Source organism: Sardina pilchardus, chromosome 5 (genome assembly GCF_963854185.1).
Source record: "Sardina pilchardus chromosome 5, fSarPil1.1, whole genome shotgun sequence".
NCBI classification, from domain to species: domain Eukaryota; kingdom Metazoa; phylum Chordata; class Actinopteri; order Clupeiformes; family Clupeidae; genus Sardina; species Sardina pilchardus.
Window position 1 is genome coordinate 21,690,719 of NC_084998.1, and position 24,968 is coordinate 21,715,686.

The 24,968-nt window shown below is 44.9% G+C and overlaps 1 protein-coding gene across 1 annotated transcript; it reads left to right on the forward strand.

The window, feature by feature from the left end:
- The first annotated feature begins 388 nt into the window (after positions 1-388).
- Positions 389-24,643, forward strand: LOC134080820 (GRB10-interacting GYF protein 1-like). Its single transcript, XM_062537430.1, has 25 exons — positions 389-855; positions 1,154-1,199; positions 4,440-4,569; positions 4,921-5,016; positions 5,345-5,459; positions 5,871-5,976; positions 6,309-6,532; positions 7,086-7,300; positions 7,808-7,961; positions 8,204-8,395; positions 9,268-9,416; positions 9,965-10,298; positions 11,170-11,336; positions 11,541-11,641; positions 13,226-13,332; positions 13,501-13,580; positions 13,712-13,846; positions 14,358-14,594; positions 15,041-15,249; positions 16,818-16,984; positions 18,418-18,599; positions 18,793-18,837; positions 19,131-19,239; positions 19,848-23,390; positions 23,680-24,643. The coding sequence occupies exons 2-24, from the start codon at positions 1,165-1,167 to the stop codon at positions 19,913-19,915; spliced, it is 3,357 nt and encodes a 1,118-aa protein (XP_062393414.1). The 5' UTR covers positions 389-855; positions 1,154-1,164; the 3' UTR covers positions 19,916-23,390; positions 23,680-24,643.
- The last annotated feature ends 325 nt before the right edge of the window (positions 24,644-24,968 follow it).

Here is a 24,968-nt window from a genome sequence, read left to right on the forward strand (position 1 = left end):
TTCTTGTTGACTGATCGGAAATCTGAACAATATCCCGACTGGTGGTCTTTGACTAACATGTTGTGCATTCATAACTGAATGTACTGGATTGTTGTAACGTGATACTGTTGATATACTGTTGATTTGATTTGATTGAGTTGCATATACATATTTGTGTTGATATTGATTGCATGGTCAAGAGCCAAGGTGAAATATTGGAGTATATTCTGCCCTTCATAGAAAAGAAAAGGAAAAAAGAGAACAATTGCTTCTTTGACTTGGTATGGTAATAGTGTGCCTCATTCCACACCTGGCTGGATTGATGAAAGTTGAGCCTGCATTTATGTTATTGTTTAGTATTAAATTACACACTTGTATCCATCTCAAAATTGCTCTTGTTCTTCACAGGTGATAGGAGCTGGGTAGTCTGGCATTACACCCAACAGGACAGTGCAAGAGACAAGCAGCCAGGAGTGGGGGGGGAAAGCTAAATCAAAGTCATCTTAAACCTGCAGAAGAATATGATGTGGCACTAGATACCAAGAAAATCAGCTTATGTTACACTAACATTTCTGATCACTCTTGTGAACACAGAGTTGATATTATCACAACTACCAGACAAGATTTGTCTTAAGTGTTGTTTTGTTTTTCTTGAAAGAACTCAGTTTCAGTAGATCTGATTGGTAGGGCTCGGCTTTAGGGAGCATTATTTGTTTGGCCACTCTTCCTTGTATCGTTTCTGGCAGCTATTGGCTAACAGCCCCTGAGCTCAACCCTGTCAAGTTCATCTCAGCGCACCGCACACAAGAACCAAAAAAAAAAAAAAAAAAAGTCTCTTCAAACCAACACTTGATCCAGGCTTTTCCTTTGGAGGAGGTAAGGACTCCCTTTTCACTGTTTGTGACTTTAACTGTGTTACTTCCTTCTTAGGGTTTTGCCAGTGCCACAAACATTTGTTTATAATCAAATGGTCTGTGAAGTGTTTTGAAGGGTGGTGATTTGTCCTTTGTGTTTGAATTGACTGTCTCTTGGATGCCAATCTGTGTTCGAATGAGAAGTGACAGGTCAATGGCATTTTAATATACTGATAAAGCCAGAATGTTTTGTGCTGTGTAGGCGGGAGAGTGTTTAACATGCTTCGCTGTTCTAACAGTCTAAATGTCTTGCCCCACAGAGAACAGGAATATGACTGCAGAGTCTCTTAACTTCGGTCCAGAATGGTAAGTTGCACTCACAGGACAATCTACCACGAGTGAACATTTCCTACACTTGTATGACATGTGCACATGCATGGCCTAAATATGTATTGTTTATGCATGTTTGTTTTTAGGCCATTATAGGCATGCTTAGTACAAACTTGCACACTAGAATGATCAACTACGTAAGGGATAATCAACGATGCGCCGTGCGTTTCTAGGAAAATAATGCACGTTCGAAGTGGTGCAGGCGGAGGGGACTTTACACTTCGATAAGTGCATTATTTTCCTAGAAACGCACGGCGCGGAGTTGATTATCCCGCTTATACCACTGCTACTATCATTTTCGTTTATATTGCCGCTGTTTTAGATACAACATTGCTGTTTTTACCGTTACATTTACATTGGCAAATTAATATTCAATTGTAATAAGCCCAAAAGAAGGGAACTAATTCATAGCCGTGCGGTATATAGAAAAATAATGCACGTTCCAAATAGAGCATCACAATAGGACATTTGACCAAGCAGTGGTATAATTTGTTGTATAACTTAGCACCAGTGTTTTTGTTTTTTCTTAAAGCGTCTATTTTAGTGACTTCTAAGGTTTCATTCAGTGTCCTGCTGCAGTAATGCTATTTTTTTGTGCGCATAATTCAATCACAGCTTCTGCACCTCCCCTCTACCGCAAATATGAAAACAAGTCCATTTAGAGCGTCAAACGGGCATGGCATAGTTTCATTCCTCACTTTCACAGTTCGTTGAAACCTGTCTACCTATATCCATCAACAACACATTGCACACCGCTTTATATTCACGTTCAAGCCACCTTTACGTCCTTCTAAGTTTGGTGTTTAACACAAGGCTGATTTTCCGATTAAAGTGAGTGCTAAACAGTATTTCATGTTCCATTCAGTGTGTCCAATGTTGTGTATAGAAATGGCTGAGATTGTATGCATATTTTAGATGGAATTGTTTACTACCACAAGGGGGAGCACCCAGCCCAGTCATTTCAAATTGTGCCACTACTGTGAGAGCCTTTTTCAAATCACTCAACATCCCTTTCTCCGTTGTCGGGCCAAAGCTGGGTCAATTCAAGCTTGTAGAGGTGAATCGTTAATGGCTTTATGCAGACAGACTGCACACATCCAAATCCTGCAATAACACCAAGATTCCTGCGTTAACGCATATTTCATTGCAAAACACTCTTGCTCAAATAAACACATGACTGTATGGATGTGTACTAGCTGTAAAATTTAGAGTGATTGATGATTAACTGCTGTTTTTTAACCAGCCATGGTACCTTGGCTCCTCGACTGCCAGTGGCGTTTTGTATTAAATAGAAAAGCCATGGTACTCATGGTGTCAACTGTTGGGCTATTGTTACCGTCACTAAACAAATGTAGCTAACTGCTTAAGCCTACCCTACTCTGACAAGATTTGGGAAAGATTCTTGAAAGATTGTAGTCTTTTTTAGTAAAGCTTGAATGAGGGGCATTAGTTGAAAGACTACAATATTTCCAGAATCTTTCCCAAATCTTGTCAGTGTAAGGTAGGCTTTAGTTGTTTATCAGATCCACATCTTCAGCAGTATAAAGAAATGGAGGAGTCTAACTTGAGAGGAACACTTTCTTTGTGTGTTAAAGTTCCTCAGAGCAAAAACACCACCAACACTAGCTCTTACTTGATACTATCTAGCATGATGTTTGAACTTTCCTTGCTTGATCTGGGCATGGGGTTAACTAGAGGCAGGATTGTGGGAGGAATTGTAGACAATACAATACAGACTGGCTATCTGTCCGAGAATGAGGATGCAAGCATTTTCTCATTCTCCGGCATTGAAGCCCCACGCCATTAACGCCTGGAAGCTCAAATTAGCCTAGGCTCGCCCTGGCTCGACAGTAGGATTGTGGCTATTCATGGAGTGTAGTGTGTTTGTAGTCACGTGCAGTGGGCACTCGTAATGAAAAGGTTGAGCATGGCACCACAGTGAACTTTGGGATGCCTTTGAGGAGCTTGGAGTTATTTATTCGGAAAAGTAATTTTCTTTTGAAAAAGAAGAATACATATTACATATTAGATATTTCCACTGTAGCATGGTAACTTGTTTTATGGCCTGTACAGACTACACAACTTTTTTGTCTTTCACGATTATCTTTTACGATTGACCATGTCAGACTAGGCTATCAGAGAATCACAAAATCGTGCAGTGTCGTGGCCGCGAGAGTGGCAACATTACAAGATCATCTATCGTAGCCTTCTCGTCGTGTGTCGTCACAGTGTCAGTGTCAACACGGGAGTCGTAGGAGATTCCCCCCAAATTCTGACATGCTAGACTTTTGGTCGCAACGTGGTAGAATGTCGCAGACAATAAATCGCAGGTTGTTGAACATGTCAGATTACAAGACGCTTCCTCCTTCGAACGTCGTTCCCGACGGAATATTCGGACCTGACAATGGAAATTTGTCGGCCACAACACAATCGTGGCAAAATCAGGCTGAAATCGTGTAGTCTGCACAGGCCATTAGGGATCATGATATAGGATTTCTTTCTTTTTAACGCATCACGTGTGTGTGTAAGCATTTGATTTACTTTTGACAACTTTTAATGTTTGAATATGCTTACCTACACACTATATGATGCAAGTCTACTGCTTTGCCATCTGCAGTGTTTAACGATTACGCTGCTGTCCGTTTCACTCATGATGTAAATTACTCTTAACAGATAGAGTTAAGTTGCTGCACGAACACAAATAAACTATTGCACATGCTTGTAGAAAAATACATTGATGAAGACTGCAGGGTTTAAAACCCACTGCCACTCCTGCTAATTGGCTTTGGGTTTTGGGCAGTGAATGTGGCAGAGGCTTCCACATGAGTGCTCGAAAGTCGGGCAGAGAGAGTGTGTACCGAGTTGATTTAGAAATGATCTTTTGTACCTTTTTTTTTTTCATGATTTGAACTTCATTACCTCCGCCAAGGAGGTTATGTTTTCACCGGGGTTTGTTTGTTTGTCTGTTTGTCAGTCTGTCTCTGTCTGTCTCTTTCTGTCTGTCTGTCTGTTAGCAAGATAACTCAAAAAGTAATGGATGGATTTTGATGAAATTCCAGATTCTGGAGCCGTTTATGTTTTTCGCTTAGTGGTGCAATGGTGTTGCATAGGAGTTTCTGATCATCTGTGCACCTCTTCACATTGGGCGTGTAGTCGATGGGATTGGCTGATTTGCTGTGCGGTGTGTTTCTAAGTGCTGTCTCTGCTCCTGCTCAGGCTCCGTGCACTATCTCGAGGGGGGAGTGTGACGTCTCCTCCTGCATCCCCCGCCATGCCAAAGTCCAAGCTGGCCGACTACCGCTACGGCCGAGAGGAGATGCTAGCACTTTATATCAAAGATAATAAGGTAACGCTGACACTGCGCAGTCTCGTTAGATATGATGTGCCATGTTTTCTATCCTGCTGCCACCTACGCAGGGTTGGGCACAAGTCTCCTCATGCTTGCAGGCTAAAGGTTAATGAAATTTGAATGCCCTTTGAAGTACACGTTGCCTAGTTTCTACTTTTCTTTCTTTCTTTCCGTTTCTATCTGTCTGTCTTTCCTGTGGTGTTTCTCTCTCTCTGTCTTTCTTTCTTTTTGTTTATATCTGTCTGTCTTTCCTGTGGTGTTTCTCTCTCTTTCCCCCTCTCCCTCTATCTCTCTCTCTCTCTCTCTCCCGCCCTCTCTCTCTCTTTCTCTTTCCCTTTCCCTGGACAGGTTCCAGAGCAGCTGCAGGATAAGGAGTTTGCGCCCGTGTTGCAGGAGCAGCCGCTGCAGCCTCTAGCCCTGGTGCCCCTGACGGAGGAAGAGCAGGTAGAGGTTTGTCTATCTTTACACTGCACCTGGGATGCGGCTACTTACTTCCTTACTTCCTTACGTACTTCTGCCAATACATTTTGACTATGAGCTAGAATGGAGAAATTATATATTTTTTCTGTCGTTGGCATTTCATGTTGATGCCAGTGAAAATTCTTTGCCTGAAATGCTTTCTTTCTCTCACTCCCCCTCCCTCTCTCTCTCTCTCCGTATGGGTCCCTACCCCACACAACACTCAACACCCTCCATAACCCCCAACCCCCCCTACTTTATTTTATTTCCCTGTCTGCCTTTCCCTTTGGGTCTACTCCACTGCTCCTCGCAGAGGAACTTTTCCATGTCCGTGAACAGCTCTGCTGTGCTGAGGCTCATGGGAAAAGGGGGAGGGGCTGCCCCTGTGGGAGTGGCCCGAGGCCGAGGGACCGTTCGAGGAGGAAGAGGTGAGTCAGAACACGGGGGAGCTAATTTATGATAACTAATGGTGTTAACCCGTTGAGGATCATAACAGTGACTACGGTTACATACCAACGTTATGCCAACATTACATACGGCCAAATTCGGGATGAATAAAGAGTTTACATGACTTGTGCACAAACTGAATATTGCTCATTTTCCGTTTAAAACAGGAATATTCCCTGCATGTAAACGTAGTCATTGTTTACCCTGACATGGTACAGTCCAGTAGCCACAGTCTCCCCACATCTCGATATTGTGCTACAAGCCAATTATTAGTCAACAATTAAGTAGGATCTGCATATGATATTTTGTGCAGGGATTGCTTTGTTGTCGATACATTAAAAGCTGTGCCTGGTGTTATGGTCATATTTGTATGTGTGTGTGTGTGTCCACAGGAAGGGGAAGAGGAGAGGGCGCTTTCTACCAAAGAGGTCCAGAAGAAGGAGAGGTGGGCTTTGGCCGCAGCAGAGAGATGCATCGCAGCCAAAGCTGGGACGACAGGTACGTCCAGGGGACCGTAAAGGCCACGGTCACTAATGGGTTCACTGACCAGCCTGCCGTTTGTTTTGCTTGTCACTCGTAATGCAATACTGATTTTAAACGAGTATTCATTATCTCAGAAAAGAAGGATTAGCAGTCATATTTTGTTAAAAGTGATGCTATTTAGTATGTCATAAAATTTTCTCTTTGATTAATGATCAGTGTGGTAAATTGTCAGCAGCTTTGGGCTAAAGCGAAATTCAGGATACAAAAGGGTTTATTTATCAACATGAATTATTATACTGACTCCCCACTTGTGGTGTTCCTTTTGTCCCGCTCCGGTGGCTGAGCAGGGGCGAGCGGCGCTTCGAGAAGCCCCTGCGGAGAGACGGGGTGCGGGTGGGCTTCGAGGAGGGCGCCGTGGGGGCACGCAAGGACTTCTCGCGCTCCGACAGCGACAACTGGCGCACGCTGAGGGAGGAGCAGGACGAGGAGGAGGCCGCCGCAGCTGCCGCCGCCGCCGCCACCACCACTGAGCCCGGAGGAAGCTGGAGGACCGTGGGGGGCAGACGTGATGGTATGCACACTCACACTCACACTTACACTCACACACACACACACACACACACACTCACACTCTCATACATTCTTAAAATGAATGTGTTGGTAACAACATAACTTGTGTTGTTTTCAGCACATCTGTGTGTCCACAGATAGGGACAACACAAGTTTATGTTGTTTCCTTTTTTTAATTGTTGCACAAAATGTGTTGAAAATAACACCATTTGTGTTAAACGATACAACTTGCATTGTTTTTTTTAAACACATCTCTATGTCCAGATAGGAACAGCACATTCATTTTAATAGTGTACAGTCAGGACAAGTAGATTCTGAGTCTTGGCAAGTTATCTGACAGTCTGACTAAACTACTGTGATGTTGCAGAGCCGAATGTGTTTTGTAATCTTTATGTGTGCTCATTTAAGGAGACATGGGGACCAACATGATATTTTTTTAAAAAAGAAAATATAGGCTACAGTGTATCCATTATGAACGGTCTACATGAGCCACGGGTGCAGTGAGGCACAAAATGGCCGCGTGATGCATTTAATCACCCGTCCCATGCCAACAGATGGAGGCCCGCGCTCGGCAGGGTGGCGTGACCACGTCGGGGAGGGCCGGCGCAAGAAGTTCGACTTTGACTTCGGCGATGGCGCGGGCGGTCGCCGGCGTGCCGGAAGCGACGGCATGGACGACGACCGGGACGGCCTCCCGGAGTGGTGCACTGACGAGGAGGACAACGAGATGGGCACCTTCGACTCGTCCGGAGCCTTCATGTGCATCAAGGTGTGTGTGTGTGTGTGTGTGTGTGTTAGAATAATAGAATATTAGACTAAATAAGTAATAATAAGTTAGAGTCGGTCATTTAATAACATTTTATGCAGTTCAGTTTCTTGATGTCCATTGCCGGCTGAGATGTTTGCTGTGCCTGTTGTTTTGCGCCGCTTTTACCTTTACCTTTTACCTTCTATTTCTTGACCGGGCTTTTTTTCCGGAAGGTAGTTCCCCCCGCTGCTCTAGTATTTTGCTCATGATCTATATCTGCTGCCTTGAATGGCGTAGTCTGGTTCTGCAGCTAATGAGTATTATTGTCCTGAGAGTTATTACATTAGATCGGATTGATGTGAACTGTATTTCCCCCAGCAGCTTATCTTTATTTATACGTTGTGTTTGTGTTGCGCTTGTGTTGCTGTGCCAAAGCGTCACACATGTGAATGAATCCCCCCCGTGGCTCCGGTCTGACGTGTTTCCCCCCCTTGTGATGTTTGTGATGTTTGTGTTTGTGTTGCGCAGAAGAGCTCGCGGGACACCATCCCCGAGGACCAGGAGCTGGAGTTCGAGGCCCTGGAGGACGAGAGGGGCCAGGAGCGGCGGGAGAGCGGCGGGGAGGGAGGCGAGGAGGCCGCCACCGCCACCTCCGCCGCGTCGGCCTATCAGCCATTCTTCAGTCAGTTCCATTTCCGATGCGCCGTTTGAATAGATTTGCATCTGTTTATTTGTGTTTGCTCCATGCTCTCTCTCTCTCTCTGCTCCGTGTTGTTTATGCCGATACATTATCATGCTCACTTATGTTCTCGGTGCAGACACTCGTTAGTATGCAGAATATTCTTTATTGTTGTCAATCATATGGGACATTTCTGCCTCGCACACACATTCACTCACACACTCTCTCTTTCTCTCTCTCCACAGAAGAGCATGAAATGCTGACTGTCACCGAGGTGGAGATGATGATGCCTGGACCCTCGTCTTCCTCCTCCTCTTCCTCTCCCCCATCCATGCCTGCTCCTCCACCCTCGCTGTCTCTGCTCCCCCTCACCAATCCCGAGCCTGCCCCTCCTGCTGCAGCACTGCCCACAAACACCACACGGGATTCTGCTGAAGGTGTGTGTGAGAGAAAGAGTAGTGCGTGTGTGTGTGTGTGAGAGAGAGTAGTGGTGTGTGTGTGTGTGTGTGTGTGTGTGTGTGTGTGTGTGTGTGTGTGTTTGTGTGTGTGTGAGAGAAAGAGGGTAGTGCGTGTGTGCGTGTGAGAGAGAGAGTAGTGTTTTGTGTGTGTGTGTGTGTGTGTGTGTGTGTGTGTGTGTGTGTGTTGCAAAGATTGCAATGCGGAAGTGTAAGTGTTCTAGTGCATATGTTGTGGTTTTGTGACCGTCTGCTAGGGTGAAGCGTGCCAGTATTCTGATTGAGTTCTCTCAGCCACTGCGGTGCTTACTTAATGTGCAGCCCTGGATTCTGCTCTTTCTGCTGGGGTCACGCCTCTAGTGCAGAAAAACTTGATTCACCAGACTTTCTACTCTACATGACCTTTTTGTAAAAAGTGCACATTTTCCGATCGTTGTGAAATATTTGAAAAAAATTGAATACATTACAAAAATAAAGTATTATTTATAAATCGAGGGCTGAGAACCAAAGTGACATTTTGGTCAAAATTGAGTTTATATCACCTGAAAGCTCTTGATGAGCTCTCTTAGCTGACCAAATTATAGAAGTAAAATATTTATGAAATATATAGTTATTGAACAAAAACCAAAGGTCTTTAACTGTGAACATATAGAAACAGTTAGATTTGTTTTGGCTCTCCTGTAAAGTTGGTGAAATGTCACTTACGCCCCTTTGGTTCTCAGCCCTTGAAATAAAGTTAATTATTTTGTTTTACAGAAGTAAAAAGCTAAGAGGTAACCAAACATGCATGAAGACTGCAGTGGTCTTGGGTGCACTGATGGACACCTGTAATGGCCTCTGATGTGTCATTTCAGATGCAGCACCACCAGGGGGCATTGGTCAGCCGGGCACCGGCTCCTCTCAGAGCGTCTCGTCTCCCCCTGCTTCTGCCGCTGCCGGAGCAGACCTCCCACCAGCAGGTGGCGACAACGAGGAGGAGGAGCGCATGAAGCACTTGCAGCAAGTAAGTATTCTATGTGCAACAGTGCACTCCCAATGCACCGCATAGCTGTGCATGTGCTCGGGGTGTCTCTTATGACTTTGAGTGGGGCCAAGGTGATTTAGCAATCTGTGGGGTAAAGATGATGCTGTTGTAGATATTGCTGTGATATTTCATCATAAGCTTCTTGGATGTTTTATGGATTTCAGCAGTGAGTTTGTATTTATGCGACACTGATTCACATTCATAATTCAGAAAAGACAGCGTTAGCTTCTGAATAGACAATTGGAAGGGGGAAAGAAGTGTAACGACGGTCTTCTTTAGAGGTTTTGATTGAATAAATCCAGAATTATATCTGCTGCATCACAAGCAGGAACATGGAGCCTCCAGAGGGTCCTTTGCAGATGGAGTTATTGTAGAGACCGGTTTTATCTACATACATTTTTATCTGTGTTTATTGTAGACCAGTTTTATCTGAAGGCTTTGGCCGGTAGAAACCTCCAGCACTCAGTATCTTTCTGCTGTCTGTGTGTGTGTGTGTGTGTGTGTGTGTGTGTGTGTGTGTGTTGCAGGAGGCAGAGAAGATGGTGGCGTCGCTCCAGGACACCTCCCTGGAGGAGGAGCGCTTCACGCAGGCGCTGCAGGAGAGCCACGGCGTGGGCGCCGTCGGAGAAAGAGTGGGATCCAGCGCGGGGGGCGGGTCCGGGCCCCCGCACTCCCACCCTCACAGCCACCAGGCCGTGGCGGCTGCCGCAGCAGCTGCCGCCGCCGCTTCCTCCACGCACCCTCACGGCCACTCCCACTCGGCCTCGTCGCACGGCCACTCCCATCCGGCCAGCGCGCTCCCGCTCTCGCACGAGGCCGCCATGAAGTGGTTCTACAAAGACCCTCAAGGAGAGATCCAAGGTAGCTCGCTCCGCAGACCCTGCGATTACTGTAATTTCCCGACTATTAGCCGCGGCTTATACTTTGATTCTGCAAAAATGTGTCCATTATAACGTTAATAACACGGGAACCGTTAATATTATTAATGTGGCTTTGTGTCTTTTAATTTGCATGAAACACTGCCCTGCAGCTTAATATACACAATGTGGCGAATACACAGGACATTTTTGCAGAAAGGAGGTTTTATAAAACTGATAGTTGGTCCGTGATTATGATTGACTGAATCGCGTCCGACGGCGGTGTAATTCCCAACACAAACATACACCTTGACCTCATTTCGTTCTACAGTGATGCGCTAACACAAAGTTAGAGTCTCGATGTTGCATGGTAACCATTCAGATGGAGTTTGCAATGATTTTAGAACAGCAAAGGGGAAGAGTTTTAGGAAGAGTTTGTTGAGAGCATGCCTGCTGACCACATATTCGTTGCTCCTCTCCACGCTCAAGGGAGAAACCTTTCATGGGCTCCCTGCTGACGTCATTTTCTGTGATGTAGGAAATGGTCCCTGTGTGCCCTGTCTTTTGTAGTGCTGATGGTGTTCTCTCCTTGATCCCGTGCCCATCTTCTCGTCTGCACTTATCCTTGTCTGTTGTTGTTGCAGTTCGCACTTTCATTGGCGCTTTCATCCCCCTCCTCCACCCCTCCCTGTTTATTTTACTCCTTTTATGTTCTCTTCATTTCATTTCCTTTCCTTTGCCCTCCTTCCCCCCCCCACATCCACATCCCATGAGTAGTTTTAGAAAGCCTTTCTTTCTATCTCTCTATCTCTCTATCTCTCTCAAACATTCACTCTCACTCACTGACTCACCATCTCTCTCTCTGTCTCCACCAGGCCCGTTCTCCACGGTGGAGATGTGCGAGTGGTTCCAGGCGGGCTACTTCACCATGACCCTGCTGGTGAAGCGGGGCTGCGACGAGGGCTTCCAGCCCCTGGGAGACGTCATCAAGATGTGGGGGCGCGTGCCTTTCTCCCCTGGGCCCTCGCCGCCACCCCTGCTGGTATGCAACACCACCCCCCCCCCCACGCCCGCCTCGGGCGTCCTTCCTCCCCGGAACTCGCTGACCTTATCGCGCAGACGCTCGCTAATTGCTCCAGACGACTGGAGTTGCCCTGCGCTCGCCTCATAACATTTCTGCAGTGTTAAGTCGGCGTTGTGTGGTGTGCTATACTGAGTCCTCTTGTCTCGTGTGCTTTCCCTGCAGAGCAACATGGACCAGGAAGTGTTTAAGAAGCAGCTGGAGCAGGTGGCCACCGCTGCCCTGTACCAGCAACAGCTCCAGATGCGCTACCAGCATATAAACAGGTAACCAGAGACATGCAGGTGCATTATACCAACACACACCTAAATACTCTGATAAACATGCTACCAGCATATAAACAGGCAACCAGAGACATGCAGATGCATTATATGAACACACACTTAAATACTCTGATAAACATGCTACCAGCATATAAACAGGTGACCAGAGACATGCAGATGCATTATACAAACACACTTAAATACTCTGATAAACATGCTACCAGCATATAAACAGGTGACCAGAGACATGCAGATGCATTATACGAACACACACTTAAATACACTGATAAACATGCTACCAGCATATAAACAGGTGACCAGAGACATGCAGATGCATTATACGAACACACACTTAAATACACTGATAAACATGCTACCAGCATATAAACAGGTGACCAGAGACATGCAGATGCATTATACGAACACACACTTAAATACACTGATAAACATGCTACCAGCATATAAACAGGTGACCAGAGACATGCAGATGCATTATACGAACACACACTTAAATACTCTGATAAACATGCTACCAGCATATAAACAGGTGACCAGAGACATGCAGATGCATTATACAAACACACTTAAATACTCTGATAAACATGCTACCAGCATATAAACAGGTGACCAGAGACATGCAGATGCATTATACAAACACACTTAAATACTCTGATAAACATGCTACCAGCATATAAACAGGTGACCAGAGACATGCAGATGCATTATACGAACACACACTTAAATACACTGATAAACATGCTACCAGCATATAAACAGGTGACCAGAGACATGCAGATGCATTATACGAACACACACTTAAATACACTGATAAACATGCTACCAGCATATAAACAGGTGACCAGAGACATGCAGATGCATTATACGAACACACACTTAAATACACTGATAAACATGCTACCAGCATATAAACAGGTGACCAGAGACATGCAGATGCATTATACGAACACACACTTAAATACACTGATAAACATGCTACCAGCATATAAACAGGTGACCAGAGACATGCAGATGCATTATACGAACACACACTTAAATACACTGATAAACATGCTACCAGCATGTAAACAGGCAACCAGAGACATGCAGGTCCATGATATGAGCACACTTAAAGACACTAATTAACATGCAAGCACGCATAACACCACAACCATTCACAACTTCAGCACATGAATTGGTAACGAGTAATGCAGACTTGAGGCCGTCGCCCACCGGACACGTACGCTGCTCGCCGCGACAATAAAAAAAATAGAACTCCATTGTTTTCAATGGAGCACAGCCCACTGGAAACGTCTGCCGCGCAGCAGCCGCACAGAGATAGAAAACTATTCTAAAATCCTGCGCGTCAAACCCAGACCGCCGAACGCCACTGAACGGCGTGTCCGGTGGGCGCCGAGCTTTAGTATCTGAACACACACATTAAGAACACTCATAAACATGCAAATAACCACAACCTCTCAGTACATGAGCCGGTAACAAGTGACATAAAATATAGGATACGTGCACGAAAAAAGCATTGAACTGTGGTGCAGAGAGACCGTGGTTTTGATACGTGTTGTGTTTTATCAGCAACCGGTGTGGGGAGTCGAGCATGATGCCAGCTATGAACAGGTCCATGTCGGTCCCGGACAGCGGGTCCTTGTGGGATATGCATACCTCAGCTTCACAGCAGTCAGGTAACAGTCTCCTACTCATTTACACACACAAGCACATACACACACACACACACACACACACACACACACACACACACACACACACACACACACACACACAACCTGTGAGACTCTGTGATGTTGAATATTCCTGCATCTGGGCTTAATCTAAAGTGTGTGTGTGTTCAGCAGGCGGTGAAGCCAGTCTGTGGGACTTAACCATGGGCAACTTACCTCAGGGGCTAACTCTGGAGCAGCTGCAACAGAAGGTATGGGACAGTCTCCTCCAGCCAACCCTTATCACTCCCCACTGACACATCTCTATTCTTGGCTCACATCTCTGTGTGTGTGTGTGTGTGTGTGTGTGTGTGTGTGTGTGTGTGTGTGTGTGTGTGTGCAGCTTCAGCAGGAGCGTCGTGAAGCTGAACTCAGGGTAAAGAGGGAGGAGGAGGAGAGGAAACGGAGGGAGGAGAAGAGGAGGCAACAGGAGGAGCAGAAGAGGAGAGAGGAGGAGGAGCTTTTCCACCGCAAACAGGTGAGCCATGCGTATACACACACACACACACACACACACACACACACACACACACACTCAAATAGATATACATGTTGTAACATGTATTGTGCACACCCACATAGTAGAGGGTGGAAATGATTAGGGTAAGAACTGTTCCAATGTGGAGAAAACCACACACATATTTGCTAATGTTGGTCTCACTTACGACGTGCTATGAATTGCCTAGAGACTCTGCTCTCTGTCATAAGTGTATTGAGATGAAAATGAAGTGTTGCATTAATCACTGGTGCTTAGTAGAATTCTCAGTTTGACAGACTGTGTGTGTGTTTGTGTGTTGTGTATGGTGTGCATATGTTCTGTGGTGTGGCTTTATGTATGTGGCGTCTGTCTGTGTGTGTGTGTGTGTGTGTGGTCTCTGTGATGTGGTGTGTGCGTGTGTGGTCTCTGTATGGTGTGTGTGTGTGTTTGTGTGTTTGTGTGTGTGTGTGTGTGTGTGTGTGTGTGTGTGTGTGTGTGTGTTTATATATAGCAGTGTCGTCAGCAGCAGGAGCTGATCATGAAGCTGCTCCAGCAGAGCCAGCAGCAGCAGCAGCAGCAGCAGCCGGTGGGGGGTGGGGGGGGCCAGTCCCAGGGCCCCTGCTGGAACTCGGCCCAGTCCAACCCGCTGGCCAAGCCCCCCAAGACCCCCCTCAACCTGCTGGAGATGGAGGCCGAGAGGCTGCTCAAGCAGCAGCATAGGGTCCAGCAGCAGCAGCCGAGAGACCGGGTGAGACACACACACACACACACACACACACACAGAGTCACAAACACAAACACACACACACACACACACACACACATGTATGATTGCATCTTTGTTCTTCAGTCCTATACAATGATAGCTGTATCAGGTATTTTTGTGGTCTGGGTAATTGGGGAATGGGAATAGGCTGTTGCACTTTTTAAGCTGTGATTTTGCCAATATAACAGTATTTCTGGGTATTGTAGACAATAGACATCCTCCTTGGGTTATTGAACTAGAAATGCATCGAGTGCCATTTTCTTGGCCGAATTGGATTCTTTCCATGGGACTATAAACTACAGGAACATTTTTAAAAAGACAGGAATAATCTGAATACTTTTTACAACCTGTCTTTTTCTCTCTCTCTCTCTCTCTCTCTCCCCCCTCTCTCTCTCTCTCTCCCTCCCCCCCTCTCTCTCCCTCCGCAGCAGTCACATGGTGGTCTGACGATGGGCCAGTGGGGTGATGGTGGGGTTGGGGGGATGTGGGGCGCGGGCAGCCTGGAGGGCAAGGCCAGTGGAGGGGGCAGCAGTGGAGGCAGCTCTGGGGGAATGGGCCTGTGGGACGAGGCTGTGAAGAACCAGAGCAGCCACCGTAGCATGAGCCTCAAGAACAGCCACAGCAGCCCCTCACTCAGGTAAGTGCGATTGCGTGTGTGTGTGTGAGTGTGTTTGTGTGTGTGTGTGTGTGTGTACTGGCATATTGTCAGTAAAAAAAGTGTGGTGTGTGTTCAAAGTGAGTCAGTAATGCTCAATTGAAGGCTCTACCCCCCCCTCATGAGTACTGAACTGCAGCTTGCAATCATTTATACAGACCGGCACCATGGACTGACATAAAAAGTGATCATAAAACTGGGTTGTATTCAGAGACGCCTATCAAAGCGCACAATAAAAATGAGCAATACATAGCTGGCAACCACTCAACATTCAGACAAGGCGAAGATATTACTGATAAAGAAAGACACGAGAAAGAAAAGTGTAAAAAAAGAGAGATGTGTTCATACATCTCTGGTACATCTCTGCTTTATAGAAGAAGTGAGTCAGTATTACAGATGTCTTATAGGAGAGGGTTACAGAGGCAAAGAAGCAGTAAACCCCATGGTAGTCATACGGTCAGGAGGTGTGTAGCGAGATGGTTGGAGGAGGATCTAAGGGTGTATGGCAGGGTGAGAATATGAAGAGAAGCGGCAGGTCTCGAGAGGTATGAAGGTGATGGAGACTCTTGACCATAAGAAGCAGGCTCTTGAAATCAATAAGGTATTGAAACAGGCAGCCAGTGAACTTGCTGAAGGACAGGAGTAATATGTTCTTTGGAAGCAGGTCTGTTAATAATACAGGCAGCTGAATATTGAACTACTTTGAGTTTATGGAGCAGTTTGGGAAGAAGACCAGATAGGGAAATGGTAGTTGTCAGTATGAGTAATTGGAGCATGTACAACAAAATCTGTTCTGTTGGATGCAAGAGGCAGGCGTAGGTAATTGATATTTTGTAGATGGACATATGCAGACGGAGTGATGTTATTGCTGTGTGCTTCAGAGTGAGGTATAAAATATTGTTAAGGATGAGACCCAGACATTTAATCTGTGGGGACAAAAGAACTATCGCCAGACTTGAGTCTTTTTCTTATTATTGACCACTCCTTAGCTGTTTTAATACTTGCCAGTGAGATGACCCTCCATTGTTATTGCTCAAATTTCAGAATGTTGGAGGACAGTCAAGATTTGATTGACCCAGTAGACAAACAGATGTGAGGGGATGGAAGCATATCCACTGGAACTGAATTCAAAATGTCCTAAGAACTTTTAATTTCCTAAGAGCATATGGCAGGAAATAGATAAGAAGTAGGAAGGGGCCTAAATCAGTGCTCTGGGGAACACCACTAATGACTGGGTGGAACTTTGATTTGGCTAAGCTGACTAGCGTCCTACAACTGATGGACAGCAAAGGCTGCACGGCCAAAGCTTTTGAGGTAAAACAGATAAATTGCATATCAAACTGAACGTCCAAATGTACTCGTATTGAAGCGACTAAAATGTAATGTATGTGACACCCCCCTTCCAGTGTGTGAATGTCTTCACATATTGTCTGTGTTTGGTGAGGGTGTATGTGCCAGAATGAGTGCGTGTGAGAGAGAGCCTGCATACTTGTATGTATGTTGATCTGTTTAATAAGTGTGTGTGTGTGTGCGCGTGTGTGTGTGTGTAGCGAGCAGTACATGCTGCGGCGGAAGCACACGGAGGACGAGGAGAAGCTGCTGCGTCTGCTGCAGGGCATGAAGCCACAGCAGCCTCAGGACGGCTTCACCACCTGGAGCGAGCAGATGCTGCACGCGCTCAACACCTCCGCCAACAACTCCTCCTCCTCTCAGGAAGGTGAGGCCGCCCGTCTCTCCCTCCCTCCCTCCCTCCCTCCCGCAGTCACTCATCATTTAATCAATTTATCTGTCTAAGGTCCCCCCGGCCCCGCAGTCTGGCACCTCTCCTGGCTTGTGTATCTGTGTACGGCTTGCGCCGTGTTTATTCTCACCTCTGTCAGAACAGGATGCTCCGTCTGCTGTCATCCAATTCAATTTATCTCAATCAGATCCCCAGATAGTCAATCGTTTTACTCTACCTCAAGGAGGAACTGCTTCTCTGGATAGTATCATAGTCCGTATTTTTCATGTCCGCCCACTGCTGTCTTTCGCAACTCCTCTGCGCCTTTACTGTTCCTTATGCGGCCTCTCTCTCTCTCTTTCTCTTTCTCTCTCTCGGATGGCTACTGCCTCCCTCCATCTCTTTCTCTTTCTCTCCCTCTATCTCTCTCTCTCTTAGATGGCTACTGCCTCCCTCTGTCATCTCCCCTCCTTCTCTCACTCCTCCCACTCCCATCCACTTCACTTCTGCAGTGCATCTCACATTCCAGGCCAGTTTCGCATTCCTCCTCTACGTCCCCTCGTGCGTCGTGAAAGTTCATCCCGCCTGTGCGGATGACCTTCAAAACCCGACAGCCTGTTATTATCGCGACTAAGTGACTGCTTTGAGTCTGAGACGTTTCGCGACGTCTCAGATGCCATCACGCCTCAGCTTTTTGAGAGAGTGACAAGCCACAGAAGCGATTGCAATGTTTTTTTTTTCTTTTCCTTTGCTCGGAAAGAAAGCAACTCCATAGTCAGTCTGCCACTCCCACGCGGCGTCTAATGCCATAGTGTCTTCGTCTTCGTCTTCTCCGCACAGAGCATTTCTAGTGTTATAGGAACAGCTTGCCTTTCAAAAACAAAAGACTGCATGGAAAAAAGGAAGTCTGAAAAGAGTCTTAAGCAGAACTGGGAAATGGTTTGGTGCACCGCTGTGCCTAATGATTTCCTACACAGCCTGCCTCCAGCTATTTCGGCTTTTGAGTGGCACCCCTAAAAATCTACAGATATACCCCAGTTATCACACACACACTTACCACCCTCCTCCTCCTCCTCCTCCTCCTCCTCCACCACCACCTCCCCCCTTCAAATCCTCCGCCGGATGGAGTCTGAGCTCTGTTTTCTGGATCACTGCTTGTCATCCGTGGCCATGTTTTCCTTCACTCATGCCTACTGCCATAATCGTGTGACATACTGTTCTCTGAACAGCCACCCCCCGCCTCCCCCCCTCTTGTTTCACTCTCGTTCTCCCTAGTTTCCATCTGTTCCAATATTGAGCCACAGGGTGCGTCAGTTTCCTCTTCAAGCAAGCGTACCCAGTCCATTCTTGTTGTGGTAATTGGGTGTAATTAATCGTGGTTAATTACTAATCACACTGATTTTGTCTCTGTGTGCTTCTGCCTTTCACAGTGGCCACCATCGTGGCATATCTTAAGGAGGTGGAGTCGCCTTACGAGGTGCACGACTTCATCCGCGCCTACCTGGGGGACACGGTGGAAGCCAAAGAGTTCGCCAAGCAGTTCCTGGAGCGCCGTGCCAAACAGAAAGCTAACCAGCAGAGGCAACAGCAGCAGCAACAGCAGCAGCAGCAGGTCTGTGTCTGCATGTTTTTGTGCCTCTGTGCCGGCGATAGCGGATGATGATGATGATGCGACCGTTGTCCCTTTATGTGTCGTTTTCTTATTTTTTCCCCTTGTTATGCTGTTGTTCATGTGTGCGCAATACCCACGCAACGTTACTTGTATCTTATGGTCATCAGTTGAACGTGAACTGTTTCCTCTTCAGCTATCAAAGGAGCTGTCTGGTCTAAACATGAACTTCCCTCTGCAGGTACAGTCAGCTTTTTAACAGCAGATATTCATTTCAATGTGTTTATACAGTATATAGCTATCTCCATAAGTATTGGAACACATGTTAAAGGTGACTATAAGGAGGAATATAAAATCATATTTTTATCTGCATAGTATCCTGGATCCATGAAATAACTGGCCTTAAAATATAACATAAAATAAAATACAAATCCGCCTGCCTCTATGGGAATTTAACACATAGGGTTAACATAGTTCCAATACTTATGGTACCCCTTTATTTCCTTATCTCTTTTGTGGTGTTCTCTCCCTCAGTCCATGTTCCAGGCATCCCATTCTGGGAAGGGCGGCGTGTACGACACCCAGGCGAGCAAGATGAAGAAGAAGCCCAACATGATGCTCCACTCGGACCCCAGCATTCTCGGTAAGTGTCCAGTCATCAAGCAGTGTGAACGCTAGAGAGGCCTATCACAAAGGAGTTGGTATTTGAATAGGTTTGGATTGCATTCAACCATTGTGTTTATTGTGTTGTTTATTGATTGAGGAATTTACAAGGGGTATTACATATGCTGTTTCGGCTCAGTTGAAAGATGTGCTCAGGCTCAAACTTAATGATCCACAATTTGCTTCATCCCAAGTTGCACATTTGGCCAATAGAGATTGCTAAGACATGTGACCAACTAGGCGGCAACGTCATCAAAACGGAAAGGATGGTGGGTATGTCTGGCCAGTTTACATGGGCTGGCATCAGGCTAGTCTATGGTCTACGGTCTGGCATGAAAATAATGGGAACTTAGTGTGAAAAAATTGTTGGAAAAACAGAATACAATCTTTGGCCTTTTTACTGCTGCTATCCATGCCATTCCTCGCCTTTTTGTCACCTCTGAAACATGGCGTTCTTCCCTCAAGTCAGTAAAACTACCTAAGTTTGTGCCGCGGATTCCCAAAATGCTTTGCGTTTTCCACTGGGCAATACGTCATGTTCTCGATCTTAATTGGCCAATGACGTCCCTTGTTCTCTGCTCTGTTCAGGCTACTCGTTCTTGGGCGCAGGGGAGCGAATGATCCTGGGCGAGATGGAGACCGTGGAGGATTACTAACCCAGCAGAACTTACCTGAGTCTACCGGAGGCCTTAAAATCTGGACTGAACAGCAAGAAGAATGTGCACTGCTCAGTGGAAGGGCACGGTGGGAGGGGCGGTCAACCTTTGTGTGCGTATGTCGCCCCCCCCCCCCCCCAAATCCCAGTCCTTGATATCCACTGCCCGCAACCCCCCCACCCCCACCCCCACCTTACAATCCTTCCTCTGCATCTCTCTCTTTCTTTCCCATAACTGTTGATCCTTAAAGACTTGCCTTATTTGTGTGTGTGTTCTGCCTGGGAGCATGTGCAGCTAGGCTGGCTCACAGTGTGCGTTTAGCCATTAGCACCTAGCCTAGCTTAGCGTCAGCCCTCAGTCTGCTGTCAGCATAGTTAGCCGCAGTTAGCTCAAGGCTAGCGTGTGCTGGTAAAGTGGCTGAGGTTATCGGTGTCGCAGGGCGGGTAAGGTCCCCCCCCCCCCCCCCCCCAACCCCACACATACACACGCACACATACCGGTTACACATGAGATTGTGGGTTTTGCGGAAGCGGAAAACCCGGCGTGTCTTGATGAAGTTTGTGGAAGGCTGAAATCCGTTTTTTTGTCCCTGTCGTTCCTCTTGTTTGTGTGTCGGTTGTGAAGCCCCAGCCCTCCCCTGAGCATGAGTAAGAAGAGTAGGTGGAGTGTGCAGTGAAGCTGCCATGGCTCCTTCCGCACTTCCTACACTAAGCACCTTAAGAACTTAACGCACTTTGTTACAATTTTTTCAATTTCAATATTTGAAATGGAAGTTTATCTGATTTTTTTTTCTTTGTTTTTTTTTCTTTTCTTTCTTGTTTTTTTTTTTTTTTACAATGAAAACTGTGTGAATATTTTTCTGTTGCATATATTATGTGTAGAGTATTCATGTACACACACATTGGTGTGAGTATGTATATATATATTAGAGAGGCGCCAGCCAGAGGTAACTTCTGCTTTTTAGAGTCTCGGAAAGATCAAGAATGAGAACACAAAGTGAATGGGAGTCTTTTATGAGTCGGCAGAAAATTAATTTGTTCTTGAAACAAACAAAAAAAAAACACTGTTGTATTTTTTCATGTTCATATAAAAAGGTAGAGCTATAAAACATGTTTTTTTTTTAACTTGAAAATTTGCACTTGTTTAGAAAAACAAACAAAAGAACAGAAAAAAGTTAGCGTTAGCTTAAGGGTTTGAAAGACTTATTTTTATGATCACAAGTGTGATTGTGAGTTTGAGTGTGTTGAATGAAGAATTCTGCACAATTGTTTTTATACCAACATGTATAAAAAATGCCATGTTTTTATTTTGATCGTATGATAATTTTGTACTTCATTGAGCATATATACTGGTGTGTATGCAAGCGTGTGTGCAAGTGAGAGTGCATGTGTGAATGTGTGTGATTTAGAGAATGAGCGCGAAAAGAATGTCTGCAATCATTTTGTACATGGTTTCTGAAAGAGTGAAATAAGAAAAAGGACATAAAAAAACAGATGATTAGGGGAGGGCAGTTGAAAATTGCATTGCCAGCACTAGGCCTGCGCCTCAGTAAAAGGGCTGGCTGAGGTATTCACTCTCTTCTTTTGCCATTGGTGCTGTGTTGCTCTCACTCTCTCCTCTGATTGGACAGTTAAGAGTTAAGAGCCAAGTGATTGGTCGCTGAAATCTAATATTGTGTGTGCGTGTGTAACTGCTCTGTTTTTTCTCTCTTTACATCATTATAAAACTGCATTACCTGCCTCCCACCCCCCTCCCTCCAATGCCACTCACAGTGTGTCGCTGTGTGACTGCATACTCTTACCCAGAGCTGGGGGTGGGGTGGGGGGGCGGGGGGCGCATCTAGATGTGAACTATTTGCCTTTAACTCTGTTTGAGTGAGTTCTGATTTCTAATTGGCTGGTTTACGCAGTCGTCATGGCGCTGTGATTCTGTGTGATAGCATTGCCGTGCTAAGTTACTTATTTTTGTTGATGTATAGGACGATTTATTTTTTTATTGTTGTAAACACAAAGTGAAAAAGTATTTGAACTGTATGATTTGGAGCACTTTAAGGCTGCTACCTTATTGTATTTTTGAATATTGCATTTTGTTTTGTCATATTTCTTGTTTTTAATGATTGTTTTTGTTTCTTATTTTGTTCGTGTTTTGTTTATGTCTAATGTTTTAATTGCTTGCCTCTGTGGGAAGTGAATTATGAATGTATGAGAAAAAAGTATCTAATGTATAACATTATGATAAAACCAGACGTTTCAGCAAGATGACAAAACATGTCTGGGAAGAAGAGCTTTTTGGGGAAAAAAATACTTCAAACCTAAACAAAAACAGAATGAAAACTGAACAAGGAAAGTGCATGGATTCAGCACACAGCCTTGTTATACTGTTCTTCCAAGATTTCCATGACTTCTTTTTTTTTTTTTTTACCCTTCGCAGAAGCTGTTGAGCATCTGAGTGACATTTTCTGTCCTTTTACGAGACTTCTTCTCATAGAGTCGTGGCAGATTGTATGCATGGACTACAGAGTAAACACAAATGTGCTACATCTTGATGTCACTTCCTCTCACCCATGTGATTCACTAAGGCCAAGGAGCTACAGTGTGCATCAAGGATGGAAACAAAAAAACAAGGAGATATCAATTTTTGTTCTTCACATTTATCAATTGTTGGAATGGAGGGATATGCATCTTTTTTTCATGGCCCATATCTCATGAAGAAACACTGAAGATAAGGGCAGTGGACAGGCCGGTACTTGATCTTCATAAGGACTAACCCCTTTTACTGCTTAATGCAGTTTTGAGTTGTCTTTTTTTTTTTTACTCTTTTTGCAGTTAGCAGGTAGAGGTTGGACAGTGGACTTCTTGTTGCCTCTTTGACTGCAGAGGCAAGGGTGATCATTTCAAACCAGCTTCAGGCAGAATACTATCAGTTTTAGTTGAGGAAATTGGAGAGTGGTGACTTTCTCCAAAATTTAAGGGGAACGTTCTTTCCCCCCCCCTCCCTCCACTCGTCTTTCTTTTCCATCAAGTGAATTTATTTTGGCGCTCTTCTGACATAGAACTGTAGGCATGGTTTTGATTTTTGAATTAAAAAAACGTAGATATATTTTGCCACAGAAGATGCCCCTGCTTAGAATGAAGGAACCACGCTAAGGAGTAATTCTAAGTTACCATGAATGAACGAATGCATATGGCTTTACATTGGTCATTGGACAAACAAAAATAACTCTGTTTTAGTTGCTGTGGCTGTGATGCTTTGCAGATTTTTTTTTTTTTCTTTTGAATGTTTGGAGAACGTTTGGGTTGTGGACAATTACTAGAAACCCATTTCTCCCTATTTACTTTAATGAACATCTGTTGTAAATGGACAGTTACCCAGTGAAATCCACCTCCTGAGGAGGACGGATAAAGTGTTAAATTCTGGAAAATGAGAAAAAAACAGGAGATGCCAATCAATCCCCTTGAAGCCACAGAAAGGACAGGTAAGCCATTTCTCTTTACTCACCTTTCAAATGTGTTACTTGTACATCCCCATGTTGAATAAGCATTATTGCTACAAAATATATTATTTAATTCATACTTTTCACATTCACAGTGTTTCATGCAGAATGCTTGTGCATTTAAAGTCTGTATTAACACTAGCTTGTAAAGTATGCCACACCATTTCCTTTATGTACAATTGAAGATGTTTATCCTGTGGGCTGGTTATGGATTTGGGTGGATTATGGATTTGTTTTTATTTCCTCATTATCTTCTATCTTCTTTTACCAGCTGGGACTGAAGGACTCACCACCTCACTCACTGGAGGATCTGATTGGCTGATGTGCGTTTCACCTAACCAATGGGATGCACAATATATAAGAAGAAAATGGATATTAGCTGTGTCAAACGAGAGTTGGACTAATTGGATTCAGAGTTCACGGTTTTGGAGCATTGCATTGTGGTCAGATCCTTCAAAGTGAATGTGGACCATTTTACAAACTGAACCTTTAGTGACTGTTGCGATACATTGAGACTCTAACGCACACTCGGAACATGCACATACATACACAAGCACATACACTGACACAATCATACACACTTACAAAGACCTGCTTAGGGGTCTTGAACTTGGCACAGGGTGCCCTGTATATAATGTTTATGCTTTTGTCCTCATTGATGACTTGGGTTTTGTTCTTTTTTTTCTTTCTTTTTTTCTTTTAAACATGCCTTAACTACACAAAATAGAACTGCCATAGAGATGGTTGGGTTTCCAACACAGACACACATGTACAAAAACACTTTGGAAATGCAAATACCTAGACACCCAAGCTTACCAACAGGAAATGTGAGGGTATTGTATGACCATGAACTGGTCCCTCTGTGATTGGGTAAAAAAGTAACTGTCCATCATAGTAGAGATGGACTGTCATTCTCCCATAATTGAGTCAATGGAAAATCTTCAGAGCTGCTGGGAGGGGAATAATGCCACAATGTTGTGCTTGTGCAGTCTGAATGTCACAGCAAGTGAATTCTTTTTAATTCTCTTTTTTGTGAACTATATTAATTCTTAATGTTGGCATTTATATAAAGCAAAATAAAGACGACTACTGGATGGGTCTTCCTCCTTTAGTCAAGAGTCCATTAAATTCCATTTGTAAATGAACATGGTGAGAGCTAAAACAAGGGCATAGGCTTTTTTTCCTTTGAAAAGATACAAAATGTTAAACCATAAATAAACATTGTTTTAAACGTTCATTAAGAGTTTATTTTGTCCATCTTTCTGGAAACACGTGTTTTGTCGTGACAAGGAGTTTTGTCGTGACGCACAAGCTCAATGCACGGCATCAAAATAGGAACAGATGCTTTCTTTGACCTTGTTTTTTGGGTCTGGTAAGATCTTTTTCCATTCTGTAGCAATACATGGGGTGTCTCATGGCGCCACATGGGGGCAGCATAAATCAAGTTTTGGTATCAATTTTTCCGGACCACAGAACACCTGTTTGGGTGAAAGAGTAACTTGGTTGCTCAACATTTAAAATCACTAAAGACATTATGATAATGTTTGATGACACTTTGCT

Excerpts from the sequence above, each read along its gene's own strand:
- LOC134080820 (XM_062537430.1), top strand. The coding sequence starts at position 1,165 with ATGACTGCAGAGTCTCTTAACTTCGGTCCAGAATG. Across the intron at positions 5,460-5,870 it reads GACCGTTCGAGGAGGAAGAG|GAAGGGGAAGAGGAGAGGGC; the intron begins GTGAGTCAGAAC and ends GTGTGTCCACAG. Across the intron at positions 13,847-14,357 it reads AGCTTTTCCACCGCAAACAG|CAGTGTCGTCAGCAGCAGGA; the intron begins GTGAGCCATGCG and ends GTTTATATATAG.